Here is a 21112-nt window from a genome sequence, read left to right on the forward strand (position 1 = left end):
AACCCTGTGCTTCCATTTCCTCTGGAATCAGGATGCCTGAGGATATTTGCATAAAGTAGAGCCTTTCTTAGCTTCTCCTTCTGGTGTAGGTGGGTGCTTTTTGAATCTGTTGAGCCCAGTAGGGAGCACAGGGCTGCAAAGCCAAATCTCATTCATAACAAATAGCAGCTCTCCCAACTTTTTGAACCTGCATGTGTGAGTGGAATGTAATAATAGACACAGTAGCATTCCTCAATACAACACTGGTGGTTTAGTTTTCAGTTCTTTGTCTTTTGAGCATACATAGTCTCTCTGTGTTGAGAAACTTCTGAATGATGACTGCTGGTCCTCCCTCTCCTGAGAACAGGAGGGTTCCCAGTCAGACTCTGGAACAGGACATGGAGCTGAGGTAAGAGCTCTGCTACACCTAGAGTAAAGAGAGCCTAACATTAGCTAGCAATTATAGTATGACTTCCAGTGACAGAGCTCTTTAACATACACATACAAAGCATCGTGAAATTGAATTTGAATTGATTTTGAGTATATTTGTATTATACTTTTGTAAGCTGTTTGTTTCTGCTGTTTTAGGCATTAACCTGATACTTTGCTTGTCTTCACTCTCACTGCTCTGGGCAGTAGCAGCTTGCTATGTTTCTGGCTGACAATAGCAATACCCTGCTATGCATGAATATCACTGTTTGTGAAATACTTGCAAAATCTAGACATCCCTGCCACACTGATTCAAAACTACTTTGAAACTGCAATTGTAGTCAAAATTCTGATGTTTGTATGACCACCAAACACACATTCTGACAATACATGGGGCTCTAGAGCTACAAAACTCTTGGTATATTCAGCATGAACCTGTCACCCAAGATCAACTACAGTTTACAGTAAATATATTTGTCTCAGTCTAATAAGCTATTTGTTTGCAACTGCCAACTGTTTTTGGCAAATTGTTGCTTTGAGGCAAAAACATTTATTCTGATTCTATTCTTCACAGACAGTAAGAATGTACAGTGAGGACTTACCCTTGAATGGCCTGCCATGAAGGTCTGCTGACTGTGCTGGAGGAGGTAGGGACTGGAAGAGAACTGATTGACAGGGAAGCTCTGCTCTCCTATGTGAAAATAACACCAAATAGTAGAATTCAAACATCTATAGCCAAACAATAGTTTTTGTTTTATTTTTATCCTTTTTCAAAAAAGCAATTTCATTCTTTCTCAAGTCTCAGTGCCTCCTGAGTAAAATGAGAAAAAGGGCAAAAGGGACATTAACAGATCAACAAATGCAGGGCAGACAATAACCAGTGGCAATGATATGTAACAGTATCCAGCCCAGAGAAAGTAGCCAGGCCCAGGCTGAACTCTGTGTGACATTCCCAATGTTCAGAATGCACAGAAAATGAGGGCTTTGGCCCTTACTACAATTTGTTAAACTATCAGAACAATTTTTTTCTCATACTTAATGCATGTTGCACTATATCTCCCTCAATAGCCAGCACCTGGATCTTATAAAACACACAGTGACAGTTTGCAGTGATGGTGACAAAGGAGAGAATGAGAGCATGTGAGAGAGAAAAAGTGGAACAGAGAATGAAAAAAAGAAAACTATCCAGCGAAAGGAGAAAGTGAGTGAATGAAAGATGGATGATGAAGTGAGAGAGGAGGAGAGTGAGTGAGGAGATGGATAAAGACTGAGTAAGTGAGAGAGGAGAGGTACCCAACATCATTAGGTAGATTTTCTTCCACAGGTCATTCATTCTTTGTCTGTCTGGCTGTCTACAGGACATCCATGAGTTCAACATACATCAGCTTCATCCTCTCACTCAACACCTGACTTAACATTTGTCAAAGTTTTATACTTCTAAAATCATTCTCAGATATTCTGTACATTACTTTAACTGTGCTGGCCTGAACTAATAATAGCTTGCTCTCACATTCTGAGCTTTTTGGATCATAAAAAGGTTGAAAAGGCAGTGTGATGTTTAGTTCTTATGAGGACATGTCACTTTGATATAAAAGACACATTTATAAAGCTTTAGCACATATTTCTCCTGGGGTCCACTCAGATACATTTTATAAAATGATGAAGCTCAGAATCCATGGAGCAGAAAATGACCTCAAACCAATTTATTTGATAGAGAGAACATTTTTTAAGGGTCATTTTAACTTCCTCTGGGATGGATCATATGTTTCTATGTGAACATCACACTGTGGCCATTTACTGTCGTACAACATCAAGTCATCATGTAGAACAACGTTGTGGTTTTACTGTGATGAAATATACTTGGACATGAGCTTCAGCGGTTGAAATTAAATTTTCCACATAGTTGTAAGTTGAGATCATACAATTAGGAATCATTAAATCATCTGTTGCCTGTCACATTGGGATCAGTTTTAAAATAGCCTCTGTTCCATGTCGATGTTAGTGCTTAGTGTGAGGAGCTTAATATAAATTTGATCAGTTTGTGAGTATGTAATTAATATTGGAAAGAAAAAAAAAACGCGCACACTTTCTAAGCTGTCCTGAGAGTGGTGTCTTACTTCACAGCAGGTTCTGTAACTGACCATATCTGTTGTGTCTCTGCAGGTCTCTCCCAAAGCTTTCCACTCTTCTTGCTGGTGTTTCATCGATGTTGCTGCACTCCCAGAGACACTGGAGGCATTCAACAGCTTCAAACCCCTGGTAATCATCAAGGGGACTGAGAGGAATGAGGTGAGATGGCAAGAACAGCAAGAAGGTAAGAATGAATGATTATTAGTGATGGTATGAAATACAGATGTACAATAAGCTCTCTGTACAAGAGGTTCCCAGTGAGCAACAGAGCAGTATTTCAGTGTTCCATAATTGCATAATACTATTTTAACTGAATGGATCATATAGACACAACCATCACCTTTACTGTGCTTGCTTTTTGGGGACATGGGTATTGTGCCGGGAGGAGGTCTGAAGTGTCCACCAGACCCACTTATATTTTGCTCAGATCCCTGAAAAGGCAGTAATGTTTTCAAGAAAGAGAAAATTGCCATTGTAAGAACAATGATTATACCATGTACCCAAAGTATATTCATTGTGTCTCCATTCAGTAATTAAACTATAGCTAAATGGCAACAGTATTTATTAATAAAAATCTGAGAATCTTTTGTTTTAATGCATTTGGCCAATATTTCTATTATCAACAATACATAAAGTGAGCAAAGTAACAAGAGGCAATCAAACAGTTTTTCAAATGCCCTTAATTACTCCTAAAATTACTTTTTTTAACTTTGCGCACTGATAAACTTTGTGCACATACAGGTACAAGGTTTTGCAGTCAAGGTAAATCAGGAAGATATTTTCACTTTAAATTTACTGGCTCATTTAATAAAGTAACTGGGAACTTAAAGCCTGCAATTTATTATGAACTACAGCCAACAAGACTTGCTGAATCTGCACAAATTAGACCCAGATTAAACATTTATCCTACAAGACTCTTATGATGGCCTGTAAATGGTTATACTTCAGTTTTTAAATTGTAATACCTGAACAAACTGATGCAGGGCTGAGACCAAATCAAATGACACCTTGGGTCTATTTGGAACAGACAGCTTCAAATTGGTCTCACTTTTAGTGGTCTTTTCATCTTTTGTGTCTTCTATTTTGTCATCTTTCTTATGGTTCTGACAAGTGCCAGACTCCACCTCAAGGTCTACAGTGTCCATCGTGATGCCAACACAGACATCCTTGAAATTAGATTTTTCCAAAAACTTCTCAAAAGTCTCTCTGTCATAATTTTCTTGTGTGCCCACATTTGATTGACCTTCACCTTTATATTCACTAGAATCACCGTCATCATCATTATTGGTTACTTGTTCTGAGATTTCCCAACTTTGAGATAATGGTTGTGGTTCAACCAGTGTTCTCAATAATACACATCCCCCACTCACACACATTTCATCTGTTTGTTTCATGTTACTGGTGATGTCAGAGAGAAGACTAGGTACTGTTTGTGCTGTAGTTGTCTCTAACTCCTGGATACTGACAATAGTGTCTGTTGGAGCAGCTAATGGTACAGCATTTGTCTGTGAGCCACAAGTTCTTGACTGACTCTGAGGTTCCGAATGCTCAGTGGGGAAATCAGCTGCTGATCTGTTCATCTGCTTCCCTTCTGCGGATTTGTCAGAAACTTCAGAAATTTGATTTGGCATCTGACTGAGTGGCTCAGCATCTTGTGTCTGGACCTCATCATGGCACAGGTTTTGTATGGTGTTAAGCCCATGATCAACACTTCCATCAGAAGCTGAGGGTGTGGAGCAACTGTCCTTCTCTACAAATTTCACGCTCTTTGTTCACATGGCTGGAGTCAGTATCCTTCTCAATGACTTTCTGAGAGAAACTTGAGTTGTCTGAGGGCTCATAGACAGCCTGTGGTGGCTCACTACCCACGCAGTCAATGACCTGCTGTATGTTGCTCTTCTTGCTAGTCCAGTCAGTTGTTGTCTGAGCCAGTATGTGTGTTTCTGGTGTTTTTGATGTGTGCTTTGCTGTCTTTACTCTCTCTTCTGCTCCACCTTCTTCATTTTTTTCTTTGCTCAGTAAACCTACAGATGTGTTGATAGACTTGTGATCACTGTTTGAAGTAGTGCCGCTCACACAGCTCACTTTGCTAATCAGGAAATTAACATCAGTCACAGGGGAAGTAGCATACATTAAATCTGAAGCTACATCAGGATCACTCTCACTGCTCAATATACTGCTGTCATTGCCTGTTGTCCCACAGTGACTGCAGGGGCTAAAAAGACTGTTGGTGATAAGTGGGCAGGTAAGCAAGTTTGAAGTGTTCAGGGGCTGTTTAAATTGAAATTGCTGTTGGAGGTTTATAGCTTCTTGTCCTGAAAGAGAATACAATGTACATGGTCAGAAAATAAAATGTTTTTCAGTGCTTGTCAAATTATAGTATATTGGTCATGAAAATGGCTCCATAATAATAATGCAAAAAAACATGACTGTCTTGTAGAGTGTCAACAAATTGCTTGTGCATTCTGTATACTTGTCTTGGACAAGTAAGAAAATGTTTATCTGGCTAACCTCCAGTTACTAGCTTTGTCACAGGTCCTGCATCCTCAAGACAGTCTGTGTTTTTGATTTGAGAGAAGGCCAACTGCTGCAGACTTCCAGAGCCCGGCAGCTCAGAGCTGGAGTTGAGTTCAGTAAGATGGAAGACCTGACTGCTGTTTCTCATCTGTATAGAGAAAAATTAAAATATCGCATGCTTAATTGTGTTTTAGATGTGGCCTCACTCTTGCATTCCCACTATATTACATGGATGTGTGAGACAAGCTTTCTCCGCTTGGCTTGTCTCACACATTACCTTTTTCAGATTTGTAAGATTATTGAGCAGGTGTTTCATATTGGCGAAAGAGGAAAATGAAACTTCCTATATCTTCCTGGACTGGGAATATTTATATTTATCTTCATATTATGTAACTGGAGCAGCTTTGTTTTTGTATGCATAAATCTAATTTGATGATGCCTGTGTTTTATGTGTGTTTTACTTGTATTAAGGCTACACAACATGTATGTTTGTATGCTTGTGTGTACCTCTAATTCAAATATGTGCTGTGCCTGCCTGGCATGTGAGGACAGTTCAGTGTGTTTCTGGTGAAGTTATAAGTATATATGTCATAAGCCTCTTTCACTGCTTTAAGGTCTTGCTGCTCACTCTTGATGCAATCCAGAAGCAGTTTCCTCTGTTTAACACAACATAAACCACACATCAAAGATTACTCCTTTCAGAGCCCAGCAACAATTAATTCAGCACTCAGCACACTTAAATCCATGCAGTGTTTTCACTTTATTTGTGTGAGCTTTCGGTCTATCTGACCTTCATCAGAACATAATTACAATTAAACATGACTAATGCTTTTGTTGAATAAAAATGACACTATTACACTGTCCTCTCTCACATTACAGTTTTTCTCCTACCTCTTTGGCCCAGCTGGTCTTGGAAGCAGCGTGGCACTCCATCAGTTGGGCCACCTTGTCTTCCATTGCCTTGCTTTTGTCTCGCATCACCTCATGTTCCTGCTTAAGGACCTGCAGTAAAATTAATCACCCATAGGATTTTTAATGCAATACTAAATTTTTATGTGTTTATTTAACATGAACAGAAGGTCTTCAACAGGGCAGGGAGAGAAGGCTTCTTGCTAATACAAATCAGTTGGCTTGTGACATTTTAATCCTGATTTTAATAATTTAATGAATGAATGTGAGTATTAAAAATGTGAAGGGGGTACAGCGAGAAGAAAAGAGAATAATAAACCGTAAGCCATAAATGGAGAATAAATACACTAACTATCATTCAGTTGTGGGGAGGACCATATTCACTAATGTCTATATTCTCTAATGTACATGTTTTGATATACAACATCACATTCTTAAGAAAAAACAATCGTCATTTATTTCTGTCCTTGCGTAAATTCACTCCATAATCATTTAAATGGACCCTGAAAAATTCCTGATCTGTAGGGGACCAGTGCTGTAGATGATGCAGGGTTTTACCTGGAGAGATGCACCATATTCCCTGTAATTCAAATCCACTTTGACATACATTGTCTTACATCAGTAAAAAAATAAACACTGATCGAAAGTTTAAAAAGGGGTAAGTCAAGAAGAATAACAAAATCAGGTCTGAGTTTAGTTTTCCTAAAAGCTATTGTTTTTTTCCAGAACAAAATTCATACATACCATCTCAGAAATCTACTACCAATTGCTTTTCTGAGTTTACAATTCTGCAGTTTTTTCCCACCTTATTTGAAAATATGTATTTGCACAATTTTAGAGCATTGAAACTGAAAACATAAAATGTATGGTTTTAGCCTGGATGATTACACAATTCTAAAATGCAGTTAATAAGCCCTGATTTGAGATTGCAAATAAAGGCGTAAGTAGGTCTGTGCTAATGTATCTGTGTACAATATGAACAACTGATTTCACAAAGCAACAAAGGATAAGAAACTCTCACCTGGTACTGCTCTCTTTGTGTATGCAGCTCCAGCTCTATTCCATTTACTGTCTGTGTCTGACTCAACAATAGCTGCTGGGTATGCTGCAGGGACCTCATGACCTCCTTAACAAACAAACACATACATGCAATATAATGTAGGTTTAATATATATGTATAAGTTACATATCCGACCAGGCTTTAGCTGATTTTCACTCTGTAATCATAAAGAGTGAAATACACTTTTCTTTCAGTGGAAAGACACTATTTTGAGTATTACTGTGGAAAGCAAAATACCCCAGGACAACCACACTCACAAAATAGATTCAAGAAGTGGTCACATATAATTTCCTATCTATTTTTTTCTTAACCTGTTTTTCCGCTCTTACAGCTACATTTTCCTCCCTGAGCTTCTTGTTCATGGCAGTTTCCTAAACATGTGAAAGAAATATGGAAAAACAATGGAATATCAGCTTTCTGCCAAATTGCTGTTTTGATGTGAGATCTGTAAAAACCAGACCAACCAATCAACCACATTAATCATATATTCACTGATTGTCATTTACCATATTCAGTTTCTGGTGCAGCTTCTGTATATACTGCTCTTTGCTTGTATGACTGTGGGTCTTGTCATGTCTGATTGATGTCATCTCGACTTTGATCAGCTTGTTACTCACCTCCTCCAGCGCCTAAGAAAATGAGATCTAGTCAAACATTTCAAAAGTACACAGTTGTCACCAACCAATACTTTGGTAACAAATCAATACCAAAATTCTGAGAGTGTGACGGTACTTATTTTTCTACAGTACTGAGGGTACCACAAGTAATGTAGATGTCATAGGTAGTGGAAATGTGATTCTTTTAGGACTGATTAGGGCAGTGGTTATCAAACTCTTTCCATCAGGGGGACTTTGCTCTAACACGAAACATAATTACGAAACATGCCAAGTAGAAAAGAAATATTGAAAATAATGCTGCAGTTATCATTTTGCAACAAATAACAGAAAAAATTAAACTGTAACTGTATTATCACTATGTGATTTAAAAAAAAAGATTTGTGATTTGTGAGTCTTGCAATGCAATGTGTTACGCACTTTCAATTTTAGCTTTCAATTTTGCAGCACTTTATTGCAATATTTTTTAAAAAGGCAAATGAAACTTGGAAAAAAAATCTGTTTATTGAACAATGAGCAAGGCATTAATTCTAATTTTAAAAACAGTTTTTTCGATAATTAAGTACAAAAAATTTTAAAATGTATTTCCCAACGTTTAGGTAACTGGCAGTGTCTGCATAATGTTTTTGTCAGCTCTTCCTCTCTCTCATTTCGATGACATAGGGAAGCTGAAATGCGTCCACCAGCTTTGCTGTGCTAGAGCCACAGATTTGAAGAGGGGATGCGGGGAGCCCAAAGGATGTTGGTCTCTGTAGTCCTCATTTCCCTTCACTCTATTCCACTGCGGCTACAACAAAACTACAGTTTTGCCCAGGACTGAGACACTTTTGTTCTCGTGATATTATATATATATATATATATATATTCGTGAAATTGACAACACTGTTAAATCCCTACTGTATGCAACTTTGACTGTGCTTTGCTGTTCATCAGTGAGGATTTTACCATGTGATTTTCCTGTTGACAGTATTCAGTTTTCTTTGAAAGAAGTTGAGTGGCTTGTTGGCGTGTTAGGGGTGTGTGGTCTTTGGTGGGTTTGTTGGGTCCCATGTTGTCTGCTGCCAGTGATTTAAGACATAAAACACACATGGGTCTCTCCTCTGCGCCCACTACCCCCACCGTGAATCCAAGGGCAAGTTATACCACGCCATATTTTCTTTTTGGCTTTCTTTTTGGTGTATTATCATCAGTCTGGTTTTTCTTTACTGGCACCGCATCACCTGTTTCCTTTCGCTGTTCTTGATGCAAATCCATTATTTAATATTACGTGCACAAATGGCTCTCTGTGAACGCCATTGTGTGAACGTTTGCTTATTGTTTGACTGCCATTAACATGCTGGCGTTATAATGTTATTTTCGCACCATGGTTCCATGTTACATTTTCCTCACAGTCCCTTGGATCTGATGTTGTTTTAATCCAGATGTATTAATGACTCATTTGTTTGTGCGTGGATGTTTTGAGTGTATGATCTTTATTGTCAATAACTGCATTCATGAAAATAGGCACAAAAAAGATAAATTTCCCCCTGTTCATAGTGCCCCACCTGTTATGTCTCCATGCTCCACTGGTGGGGCTCGCCATCACACTTTGAGAATTAGCTCATAACATGGGCTGGGTGCTCATAACATTAGTACGCTACTGTCAAGTTTAACATTGATTCTTTAAATGAATACACAAACACAATTGGTTTGCTGCCATGTTAGTCAAGTTATACTTCTGCTTCACACTGACTTTATAGATGCGTGAGTGTGTGTCTGATATGGTACTGAATTTGGAATCAAGAATTAATTATGGTACCCACCGCCAAATTTCTGCTATTGTGACATCCATAGTTTTAATGTTAATGGTTCATCGGCTGCCAAACCTTTATAGCACAGCCCTCTGTCCCCATGTTTCCTGTCTCTAGCTGCTGTGCTTTTTGTATTGTGAATGCCTACAACACAACCCTTCACACCTCATCATCAGTATGAAAACACACTGATGCCAACAACAGTCACTTTAGATATGTCGACAGATGATTACAGCAAAATCGAAAATTTTTGTGTTACTTTGCATTACATCAAAAAGTGGGAGCTGACTGAGCGAGTAGTTTGCGCGCCAGAATGGGACAGTACATTATGCAAAATGGCAGGTAACTAGATAACTCTGAGGCAGTTTTCCACGTACCTTCTTCAGTGACACAATGGTTACTTCTTGTTTTTCATTTGTAGAAGTCAGTTTCTTATTGATTCTCATGGCCTCATCAACTGAAAAAATAACACAGAGTAAGGCACTGTCATACATAATCCTACAGCAGAACTACAATGGTTTAACACTGCTGTTAATTAGTGGCACATAAGGACAAACAGGAAGAGACCTAACAACAAACTCAAGATAAGCAACAATAACTTTTTATCAAAATATTTTTTAAATTAGCAACAGCCATGGCAGCATAGCTGTATCATCCCTTTCACATAAATATATGTATTGTGGTTTAAGAATACTACATTATAAAACACGGTCAAAGTAATTTCAACAAAGTAAGTAGCTACAATTTGAGATTACAGTAGCTACCTGAAATTGTAAAGCCTTCTATTGCTAACAACACACATTTTATATTCGTTTGTCCTGAACAATGGCAAGTTAGTGTACTTAAACATACAACATACAGCATACAGGACAGTACTGTGTACATTACTGTAAGCCTCAAGAGAAACTGTTATCTATTACTATAGATAATAATCATGACAAGACATATACACTGCGTAAACATACTTTATTATTTTATCTCCCTTTTTAAGTAAACAAGTCGCTCCTCTTAGAGGTGAATCACATAAATGAACAGAGGGCTGAGTTTCATTCAGTTCAGATTCAGCATCAATGCTGCAAGACACGATTTTACCAGCTTGGTAAGATTTGACATTACACTGTACAGAGCTTACCATCAATAGTGAAAAACTAAACTACATGAAACTGGGGAAAAACTGATCTCAGAGCATACAGCTCATTGAACCTTGAAGCACCTGAGCCACAGCAGCAGAGAGCCATGCCTAAAGAGCAAACTATAAGGGATGTATGGTCAATAGAAGTGGATGACTGGATGAGCATGTCACATACTGTCTGGCAGTATAGATGTACGACGGCAGTACGATTGTTATTTGTTATCAACAGCATGGATCTATGAATCAATCCAGTCTTATTGATGGGACTAGCTGCTGGTGGAGATTTCCTCATAGTCATAATCAGAGCATTTAAAGGAAAACGGTGGTGACCTTTGTTCATTATACAGAGAATAATATCTCATTCTAATATCTCCTCTTCTGGTAAAATGTAATAGAGTGAACGCTCTGTACATTTTTAGGCACACTCCCTCAGTAACATTCAGCAGCACTTACTAATATACTGTGTGTACCCTGATTCCTGTAGAATATTAGTTAGTGCAGTTGTGTTGTTTGAGATAAACAGTATCTTTGCAGCATTGTACAATTTGTAGACACAGAGCCATTAATACAGAAAGAACATCTATATATCTGCCCTCTGTTTATCCATACCATCATCCATCCATACATTTATTCATTACCAGTTTGCTCTAGTTTCTCATGGGCCTGCTTGACCATGGCACACTTCCTGGACAGAGCACTGAATTGTTTCTCCACCTCCCCCAGCTGGTTCAAGTGGCTGTCCTTTGACCTGCTCTGCAAAGCTAGTTTCTGTTCCTGTGGAAAAGATGTTGTTAAAACAGACAAAGAAATAAGCACCCACCCATACACAAGCAAATATGGTGCTGGACACCATTTTACTCAGATGTGTGGAGGTACAGTATGAAACACTAGAGTAATACATGCATAGTTCCAGAAATGCTGCAAGAAGGAATCAATCAATTCATACACTGATGAATGAGGAAATCTCTTAACTGGGTTTATTTTCCTTTTAGCAACGGTTTGACATCATGTCTGTCTGTTTAATATGAAGCTACAGGCAGCAGCTGGTTAGTGTATCTCAGCATGATGACTAAAGAGAGGGAAAACAGCTCATCTCACTGTTAGGTAATTAATCCACCCACTGAAACGACCAGGCTCTAGAAAGTCACCTCTTCTGGCCAAGAAATAACCTAAATAGCCTGTAAAATCCAAACTTTCATTTTCACACTTTGCCTTTTGTATAGACTAAACAAACAGACATGTAAATTAGTGATCCTCAGATGTGATGTTTAAAAAAAAAAAAAAAAAAAAAAAAACTTTGAACAGAAGAAACCCTGCTATGGATCTTGAGTTAAGCTAATTAGCTGCTGCTTCTAGCCAAATGTTTCATGTGGGTTGCTCAGTTTAAAGGCATGCACAAAACAAGAGGAGGCAAAAGGCAGAGGCACATTTTACCAGACATAGTATACTACAGTGGAAACAGCTGTCAGGTGATTGAGGGGATCATGGTTCAACACAGCTAGTGTCTGTCTTCTTGAATGGGATGAAGGAATTAACTCAGTTTATGCCTCAGAGCATTTTATCGCTCTTCAAACTGTCATTATAGTTTGACTGTCTGTATCAAGCTGAGCAGATTCTTTTCCTCTCTCTCACTCATTTCACTCTTATTCCCACTCCCTCATATCCCCCCTCTGCAATACACCAGGTCTCTCTGACTCCCTCTCACTCTGCTGAGCCACTGTTATGTGAAGAAGGTTAAACCAAGCGAGTCTCAGTTATAAAATATTTTAATAGAGATATTTTCTCTGCTGTGCTGGCAGTTCAAAGTGTCACGCACTCCCTGTTACTCCTGATGAGTTCTTCCCTCCAAATCCATCCCTCCTTAGCAACAGTCCCTCATCCTCCTCTTTTAATTTTTCTCACTCCCACCAATCCTCTGTCAACAGTTTGTATAAGTGGAAAATCCTTCCTTACCAGCTCGTTTGATTTCTTCTCTAAGTTGTACTTCAGCAACTGTAAAACAGCAGTAAAAGAAAATCTGAAAAGATAAAGGGATTCCATTCTGATGAACAGAGCAGTGTGGGTTACTGTGTGTGAATCTGAGAGAGATTTGAAAGGGTTTCTACAGCTCCTCTGAGGATCCAATATTTGAAAATGTTGAATCTGACTTTGAATTTGAATTTTCTGTACAGCAACCCAAGATGCTACATATTTATACAGTACATACAAAGAATATCTACTGAATTAACCTTGAGGTGAGATTGATTTGTCAACTGCTGTTTATGTGCTCATGGAAAAAAGTTAGAACATCTAAAGTTCTACAATTGGGCAACAACACTGTAACTTTGCTATTTTGATTAACATGACATATGATATCAGTACAAGTATAGTTATTTATGATTAGCCACATTTTATAAACCCCAATCTTCAAATGTCATGTTTCGTCCAACCAAAGATATTCAGATGACAACCAATCCAATCCTCATGCTGGAGAAGCTGAAATGACTGAAATGTTTAATCGGTCATGAAATTTGTTCGTTGAAACTAATTTTCTTTCAAGAAAAATAAAAATATCTCTTCTGTTTGTGTACATTATATTCTGCAGTACAGATACTAAAGTTTTCTTTATAGTTTCATGATTACCGTGCATGTATTCTCAAAGTTAGCTGTCAAGTGTGCGGAAACTTTTATATCACAGGTTTCCCTCCAGTTATCAGATTTTTGGGGCAGTTTATTACACTACCAGCACTTCACTGACCACGACCAGTGGGGTTCTCATTCTGGGGATCCAGAGTTCCTGGGAGGACAGATCATTTCTGAGGGGTTGCAGGCTGATATGTGGTTTAAAGTGGGAGATAATTTCGCCTTTTTCCAGGTTTTTGTTAAATTTTTGTTTGTTAATTAATCAAATAAAATAACAAAAAAGGGAAAATATTTTTCCATCATATGTAGTTAGGGATATAGGTTGCCAAGGTTTTATTTAAAGTCGGTGAAAAGAAAATTCAGAAATTTGTCTCTAAACACATTATTTGTGTTAGAATATAGTTCCTGAAAACATTTAAAGTCTATAAACTATGTGTTACAGCATTGTGGAGTTAGACTGTTTAGACAGTTTTCCATCAGTTTCATTCTCAGGATTTTATGGGCGGGTCTGAAATGTTGGCTCGGTGACGCACTGGAGCCCCCACTCAGCATAAGCCCGCCCCTAACACTGTAACCATTATAAACAGCAGTACTGTGTTAGCATCAGCGCTCCTCCTGCTTGACTGTAGGCTTTTCTAAGTTTTGTTAGCTAGCTATGCCATCGTACCGCAAATGCATCTTCCCTGGATGCAAGAGTTTGCAGAACAGCTTTACTGCTTTATTTAAATTTTCAAAGGCATCAAGAGGAGGTGGATTAAGTGATGTTTCACTCCAGTTAGTTTTACAAAGCTCCATCAGAGACAATGGGAATCCCTGCTAGCAGGATGCTAACCTGGAACGCATTAGTATAAGTGCTTTACACAGACTTTAATATATTAATGGGCCAGCTTGAACTACTAATACTGAGACAAAGACAAATTATTTGAAAGCAGGAAAGTGCAGCATCTTATTCATTTTAAAGGGTAGTATGACTGACAAAACACACTTTCATGTCCCCAAGTATAAAATGATGACCTTTTAAAAATATAGCCTTAATCATCAATACATGTTGAAGTATATTCATCTATTTATTAAGTAACTGCAATGATGAATTATTTAGATTTCATTATTATGATTACATGAACCATGCTGTTCCAATGGAGCTTAAATTTGTAATTTAACATTTCATCAATGTATGGCAATTAAACCACTTCAATCTCAAATGCCACTGATGTGAAAATGTGTTTAATTAAAGAAATCCAACAGACCATGTCACAAGAATGAACACTACTGGGCCTCACTTTAGCCAAACACTGCAGTCAATGTCTCCCAGATAGAATATCAAAAACAGTCTCTATTGTCTCTGTAACACAGCTGGGCTCTTAAAGTGCAGTGGACCATGGGGATGGCTGTATATCACCTCTGTGGCATCAAGCCTGAAGACAAACACTCTGGGAGCCAGACTCCTATTCATCAACACCCTACACCCCAGACTTTGGTTGGGCAAAATCTCTCTTAATTTATCCCAAATACCTAGGACTCAACCAGTCAGTCAGAAGTGAGGAAGCCTTCTGGATGAGGTGAAACAAGAAGTATCTATAATTGAGTCCAGTTCCCCTTGACTCAAGCCTTCTTGGATTACTTACTGTGATTATTGTGTTGATGCTATGTATCTTTTTTTGCAAAAAAAAATTATTGATACTGACAAAGACTAAACACTGTATAACTAAATTAAATGTAGCAGTCCCTCCATAGGCTAACAAGACAACAGGCTACTGAGTCTACTGTCTGACTCTGGTACATTAACAAAGCCCCAATGCTCTGAAATGACCATTTTCAGCATTCTTAAAGGTTTTTCAGTGTACAGGCTGCAGTTGGCATGTATGGGAAGTACCAAGGGCAGCGAATCTCTACAAAAACTGGTATCATCATCAGTGACACTGATTCAAGTTTGCATGGGTATGGATGACTTTCTAGTACTGGCTGTGATGACTGGTCTCAGCAGCAAGCACATACAGTTATGGTAAGCCCCAAGGTCACTACCTCAATTGTTTAAAGCAAGCTAAACTTTAGCACTAAGGTGACATGACATTTTGACATTATTTACAGTTGTAATGCTTTCATTTACAGGGTTGACATTTAGGTTTGTAATATATAAATTGCGTGAGCAGGAGAAGGTGCTTTTGCTAGCATGCAGCTAATTGCTGCAGGCAATACATACTAGTGTAAATTAGATGGAGACAGAAAGAGGGGGCTATAAGTGTTATACATTTCAGTACCTGTAGTGACCTTAGCTCTTCTTTTAAGTTGTTAATCTCCTTGTCCTTTAACTCAGCACTGACCTGGAATTTCCCCTGAAATATTATATGATCACTGAGTGTAATAATTATCTCCAAAAAGACTGTAAATATTAAAGCACAGCACAAAATAATCCATTCCAATGGTCAAGATTGTGCAACTGGGATGAGTGAATTTACTATTCCAATAAATGAACTGAATAAAAACAAGTTGTAGTATCACATTGACAATTTTGGGAGTAAGTTTTTAAAACCTTCTCTTTATAGGTGCTGTGTGGCTATATTCTAAGTATTGCACATAGAAATACCAGGACCTAGATGACTGATAATCTTCACAGACATACTTCATACCTTCTCCTCCTCAACGTTTCTGATTTTGGCCTGAAACTTGAGAAATGAAAATAAATTGTTCAGAAGGTTTTCTTGCATTGTAAAGCATCTAGTTTAGATACAAAAATGTAACCATAAAAACATACCTGCTTCTTAACATTGCTGAGTGACTCTGTGTGCTGGTTTGAGACTGTTTCAATTTGATGTTGTAGGGATTCCTGTTACACAGGAAAACACTAAATGAATAAAAACTTAAGCTTAAAGATATAATGAATATTTGTTAAATAATACAAAGAATATGATTGTGTATGACATTTTGTGAATGTCCATCCATCTAGGGATGAAAATATAAATAATAAAGACACTGATGTAAAGGCAGCAAGGCCCAGTCATACCTTCTCCCACTCTAGCTTCTGTTTCTCCAACACCAGTTTACTGATCTGACCCTCAGAGAGTGTCTCTGCATCCTGAAACATGGAAAGTCCTCATTTACCATTTATTTAACAAACCTACCTCAAACTACAAACAAAATTTATCTTAAGAGCATTTCACAATCACAAATTCAGAGTGGGTGGAGACACCTGATAAATAAAATGGTACAGACTAAAAATCCATTATCTCTTCCACTCTACGGACAAGTAACTCTCTGTTTTCCAAAACTGCAAACTGCTTTAAGTTTCCCTGGTTCATTCCTCCGTATCCTTTCTACAGGCACCCAGAGAAACAGGAGAATTAGAAGGGAGGTGATATTTGTGGAAAGTCATCCCTATCCTCCCTCTTCCCACAGAGAAGGCAGGTAAAAGTCAATTGCTCTCTATATCCACAGGACTTTTTTATGTGCATGTGGGAGCTGGTTAACTCACTGAGTTTATTTTATAAGTTCCTATTAAACTATGCTACCAGCGTGGCACTACACTTAAAAAAAGGAGCACACAGGAGATAAAGCTGTTACTTTTCCACTGAGGAATAATTATTGTGTGAGTGTGCACATGTATTTAAACAACACAAGAAAGGTTTATTAAACCTGATAATTAATGTAAATAAAAATAGGCAACTGCATATTATCTAAAGGTTGGGGCCACTAAAACCTCAATTATATTTTGCTTTTACTTATTATGTGAAAATTCATGACTGTTTACTTCATATATTTGTCATGGCTTTTCATCCCTTTTCTGTTTTACTGCTGTTCTGAATGAATGCCTTTTATGGGGCATTAAAAAAGAAAAAAAAAGTATCTGGGCACAAATGTGATGATAGTACATTTGATCATTTACTTGGAAGAAGTTAGATACAGTTCATCCTAAAGTTTTCTATCATATGTGTCACTGTAATAATATCACAAAGTTGTTTTCATTCACATCTCACTCAGTACTGGTACAAGTATTTATTTGGATATTGCAAAACGCTTCACACATCACACTGAGTTTAATTTAACCTTTATCAACATCTCTTCCTACATATTGTGTTTACCAGTATACCACAGTGTCACTGTCGCACGGAGAGGCCTGTTCATATTGAAAAAAGGGAAAAACCCATTTGAATTTGACCTGCTCAGGAATGTCCGGCATGATCATGACATCCTCTTGCTTCTTAACCTCTCCACCCAGCAAACAACACAACTACAAAGTACAGCAGCGCCTGAGGAGGATCAGACTGACATACCATCTTATGTTTGTTTCCCAGTTAGCATGGCCATAACAATAAAACTAAATGGCAACAAATGACCAGCATCCCATTTTTGCTTCTCTAACCTTTAAGTACACTCAAGATGTGTTGATAGGTTGAAAGTACTTGCTGGAGGGTACAAACCATTATTTATTTTTGTTACTTTTACACAAAAATGTACTTTCTACTTATTGGTCAGGAGCCAAATGGCTTATGTGCCCCCTGTCTTGGTGCAATGTGCATCAAACTCAGCTGGCTTTTGTCCAGATAGTCAGAAGTAGTCCCCTACTGTTTCTATGAAATTATTCTGCTCCTTCACCCAACAGAGAGAAAGTGTTACAATTTTACAATTATAACTATACCTTCCTAATATGCAGCTCCTCTACAGCCTCAACTAGGTGAGTTTTAAATTCCAGCAACTGTAGTAAAAGAGTGCATCCACTTTCTGTTTGACAGTGGGCGCTGGGCAGAGACAGCTCCTGCTCCAAAGCAGGTCCTCCTACCTGGATAAGAAAAATGAATGCTTCTAATTAGTGACTCAAATACAGTAAATACACCTATTTGGCGAGATATGAAAAAATTTGGTTATATGTCGAGAGTGTGGGATGAAGACAGAGAATGCTATATTCTAAATTCATACAAGAAACAATGACAACATAAATCAACATTACAGGTGTCCCACAGGAATTTTTTGTATAAATATTAAGAAATAGAAAATATGTTTTGTTTAGCAGAACAAAACTGAGTATAACACCTATTGATTATTTATATCAAAATCTTTTTTTTAATCTTATCTAACAATGAATAAACAAAATTGATGAATGTTATTTGCTTTGTCTTCTAATGCCAGAAATCATTACTTACAGTGGTGTAAGGGGTGGCTGTTTCAGAGCCTGAACTGAGATCCATTGGGTTGTTTCAGGGCAGGCCAAGGTAGCACTACGGCTTCTGCTGCCTGTTACTTTAGGAAAAAAAACATTTAGCTGTTAATAGAATAGTCTGTTTAATAAGCAGTAACACTCTGCTTTTCCATGTATAAGCTTATAATTACTTCCTCATCTGCAATTTTTACTGCTAAATGACTTTATTAGAAATAATAGCCTTGTAATGTTTCTCAATCACTACAATCTAACCTAATGGCTTTGAAATGACCATTAGGGTTTTTTCTGTCTTTGTCTGACACCACTTCCATTGCAGTGAGAAGATAACACCTTGATAAGCCATCTAGGGTTAAAATGAACCAGCCCATTGACACTAATAGGGGTCAGAGCAATAACACTGAATGGACAAATTGTGCTGTCAGTGCTTTTTAAATTATCTAGGTTATTTAATTTGACCTGTGGATGGTCCCCTTCAACTGTCTCTGTCCCTTCAATATAACTGAGAAACTGAGTGACACACAGATTGCATTCACGCAAACACACACCTACTGGAAAATATGACTATTTAAGTGGGAGGTCTCCACTAGCCACTGATCTCTTAATAGAACAAACCTTTTTTCTCCCATTTAACCTGCACTGGTATCAATCATGTTGGAGAATTAAATGATCCCTGCTAGAATTGGTTACTACCATAAAATGACACTGTGACCTCAGGCTGAGCAGGGAGGGGATGTGCAAACGCGTGTTAGTGTGTCAAAGTGATGGTGCACATGCGTCTTCTGTGCACAGTGCGAATGTGTATGTGACTGTGAGTAAGGGAGTAAACCACAGCGTCTTTGTTTCTCCAGTGATTCACTTGAGCAGGTATTAACCACCATCTCTAAGCCATGATAAACTCAAATTAAAAGACCTGCCATCCATTAAACGGGAATGTTTCTATCAAACAACGTGATATCTGTGTTACCTTTGGGTGAGTTGTTAGTAACTATGTAATGCACCATCGGAAAAAAGTTGAATCAAAGCACTGAAATTGTAATACATGTAATCACAATGCAGCTGACAACAATACAATGCTATTGTACTGCAAAACTAGTGTAAAAATGTACTGCAATGGCTGTTTTTATATTGCCATGTCCCACTATAAAAGCACAGGTGTAAATAATGAAATAATTCAACATAATAAAACTCTACAACATGTACATGTTGGCTAACTGTCATGGCCAATAGACCCATCATTAATGTAAAGAGTATCACCTGTGCTTTCCTTCTATGACAAGTCAAAAGGTCTATTCCACAGCACACGGGAGTCTTCTAATGTTGTATGGTTTTTGACTATTTATCAGAGGTAGACTCTGTGTTAATACTGCCCCATTCACTCAGCATATTGCAACTTACAGCAAAAGCTGTAAGCCCTTTATAAATGCTAACTTTATCCTTGTGCTAACAGTTGTAGTTAATGCACCCTTTTCAGTCTGAATTTGTTACATTCCCAATTAATTTGAAATATTGTTAGGCATTTTACTTCCATTTAAAAAAGCTAAATTATGGCTTAAACTAATGAAAGTTAATTATAGTCCATTTATTCAAAAACTAAGACCAGACTTCATTTGAAACATTGCTAAAGATTTAGCCTAAACTAAAAGCTAGGGAATGTTAGCTAGCTTGAACTTCCAATTTGCCACCATAAATCAAAGAAAAATAATGTAGTTTGACAATTAATTTTAAGATATGTTGTTTTGAAAATGTAATTTCACTGGAGATACAATGCTTGTCATTTTGAACGAATTACTCTGGTAATATTGCGGTTTGTTGGTATACATTACCTTTGGTAATTAGCCTTAACGTACATGTATCACCAATTGGAATCCAACAGCGCCCTCGTGTGTCCAGGCCCTGAAAAGATGAACTTTTCATGTCAGATTGCCATTGAGGATATTTGATGCTTAACTGCTCATTGAGTAGGATTTGAAGATTGCCCCAAAACACTAAACATGAATTAAGTGGTTGAAAAGGTTCATATACAGTGGGTAAAAATTCAAGAGTAGCTAACTAGCTGCAGACTAAGCCTAACCCTCTCAATTAAAATGCCGCCAATCAATCTACAATAGATTAAATTACACAAATGAACAGATTTAAATGATTCATAAAACTAATCTGTGACTGTGAAATTTAGAAATTTCCCTTGTATTTGTACGTAAATGTACCTGAATGTGCTTACCAATAGTTTTTTTTTCTTCAAGTTACATTAACAACCAGGGAAAAATAGGGACTGCAGACTTACTTCCAGTGTGAATGTATTGTTAAAATACAATAATAATAATTAGCGCAGAATGCTAAAAACAAACAAACAAACGACAAAAAGCTTTATTTTATTTACAATCCTACACATATATACCTACAGCAACTCTGAATGAATAATGGCCCCATCTCTGGCTCTAAAACACACTAAATTTCCCTTGAACACGTGGAGGCAGCATGGCCAAGTACTTATTGTGGAGTCAGATCTGTGCCCATTTCCCATTCGCAAATATTCTTTAGCAAGTGTTTAGACATGTAGGCGACCATTCAAAACCGTGCAACACATTATTTATCAAAACATCAGGCAACTGCTGAGTTAGAGATTCGCCCTTAATGTGATTTAGTGATTGGTGCCATCTAGCGATTTAAATTAAAAATTGCACATTTCAAAAGGCATTGCTGGTTGGACGTGGTTCCTGTCCATCTCTCTCTCTCTCTCTCTCTCTCTCTCTCTCTCTCTTTTTTTTTTTTTCTTTTTTT

At 37.7% G+C, this 21112-nt stretch overlaps 1 protein-coding gene across 1 annotated transcript; it reads right to left on the reverse strand.

Annotated features, from left to right (window-relative positions):
* Positions 1-3455: 3455 nt before the first annotated feature.
* On the reverse strand, positions 3456-20313 carry LOC108902279 (coiled-coil domain-containing protein 73). Its single transcript, XM_018704063.2, has 16 exons — positions 20158-20313; positions 18318-18414; positions 17816-17956; positions 16184-16255; positions 15935-16006; positions 15810-15845; positions 15441-15515; positions 12514-12552; positions 11199-11334; positions 9806-9885; positions 7531-7653; positions 7336-7395; positions 6986-7090; positions 5947-6057; positions 5050-5203; positions 3456-4853 (listed from the first exon to the last, which is right to left on the reverse strand). The coding sequence occupies exons 2-16, from the start codon at positions 18360-18362 to the stop codon at positions 4255-4257; spliced, it is 1848 nt and encodes a 615-aa protein (XP_018559579.1). The 5' UTR covers positions 18363-18414; positions 20158-20313; the 3' UTR covers positions 3456-4254.
* Positions 20314-21112: the final 799 nt, after the last annotated feature.

The sequence above is a fragment of the Lates calcarifer genome, linkage group LG10, assembly GCF_001640805.2.
Source record: "Lates calcarifer isolate ASB-BC8 linkage group LG10, TLL_Latcal_v3, whole genome shotgun sequence".
In the NCBI taxonomy this organism is placed as follows: domain Eukaryota; kingdom Metazoa; phylum Chordata; class Actinopteri; family Centropomidae; genus Lates; species Lates calcarifer.

Coding starts and splice junctions, on each gene's coding strand:
- LOC108902279 (XM_018704063.2), bottom strand. CDS start 18,362: ATGGATCTCAGTTCAGGCTCTGAAACAGCCACCCCTTACACCACT. Junction 17,957..18,317: donor CAGCCACCCCTTACACCACT/GTAAGTAATGAT, acceptor TTTCTTATCCAG/GTAGGAGGACCTGCTTTGGA. Junction 5,204..5,946: donor AGACCAGCTGGGCCAAAGAG/GTAGGAGAAAAA, acceptor TTCTCTATACAG/ATGAGAAACAGCAGTCAGGT.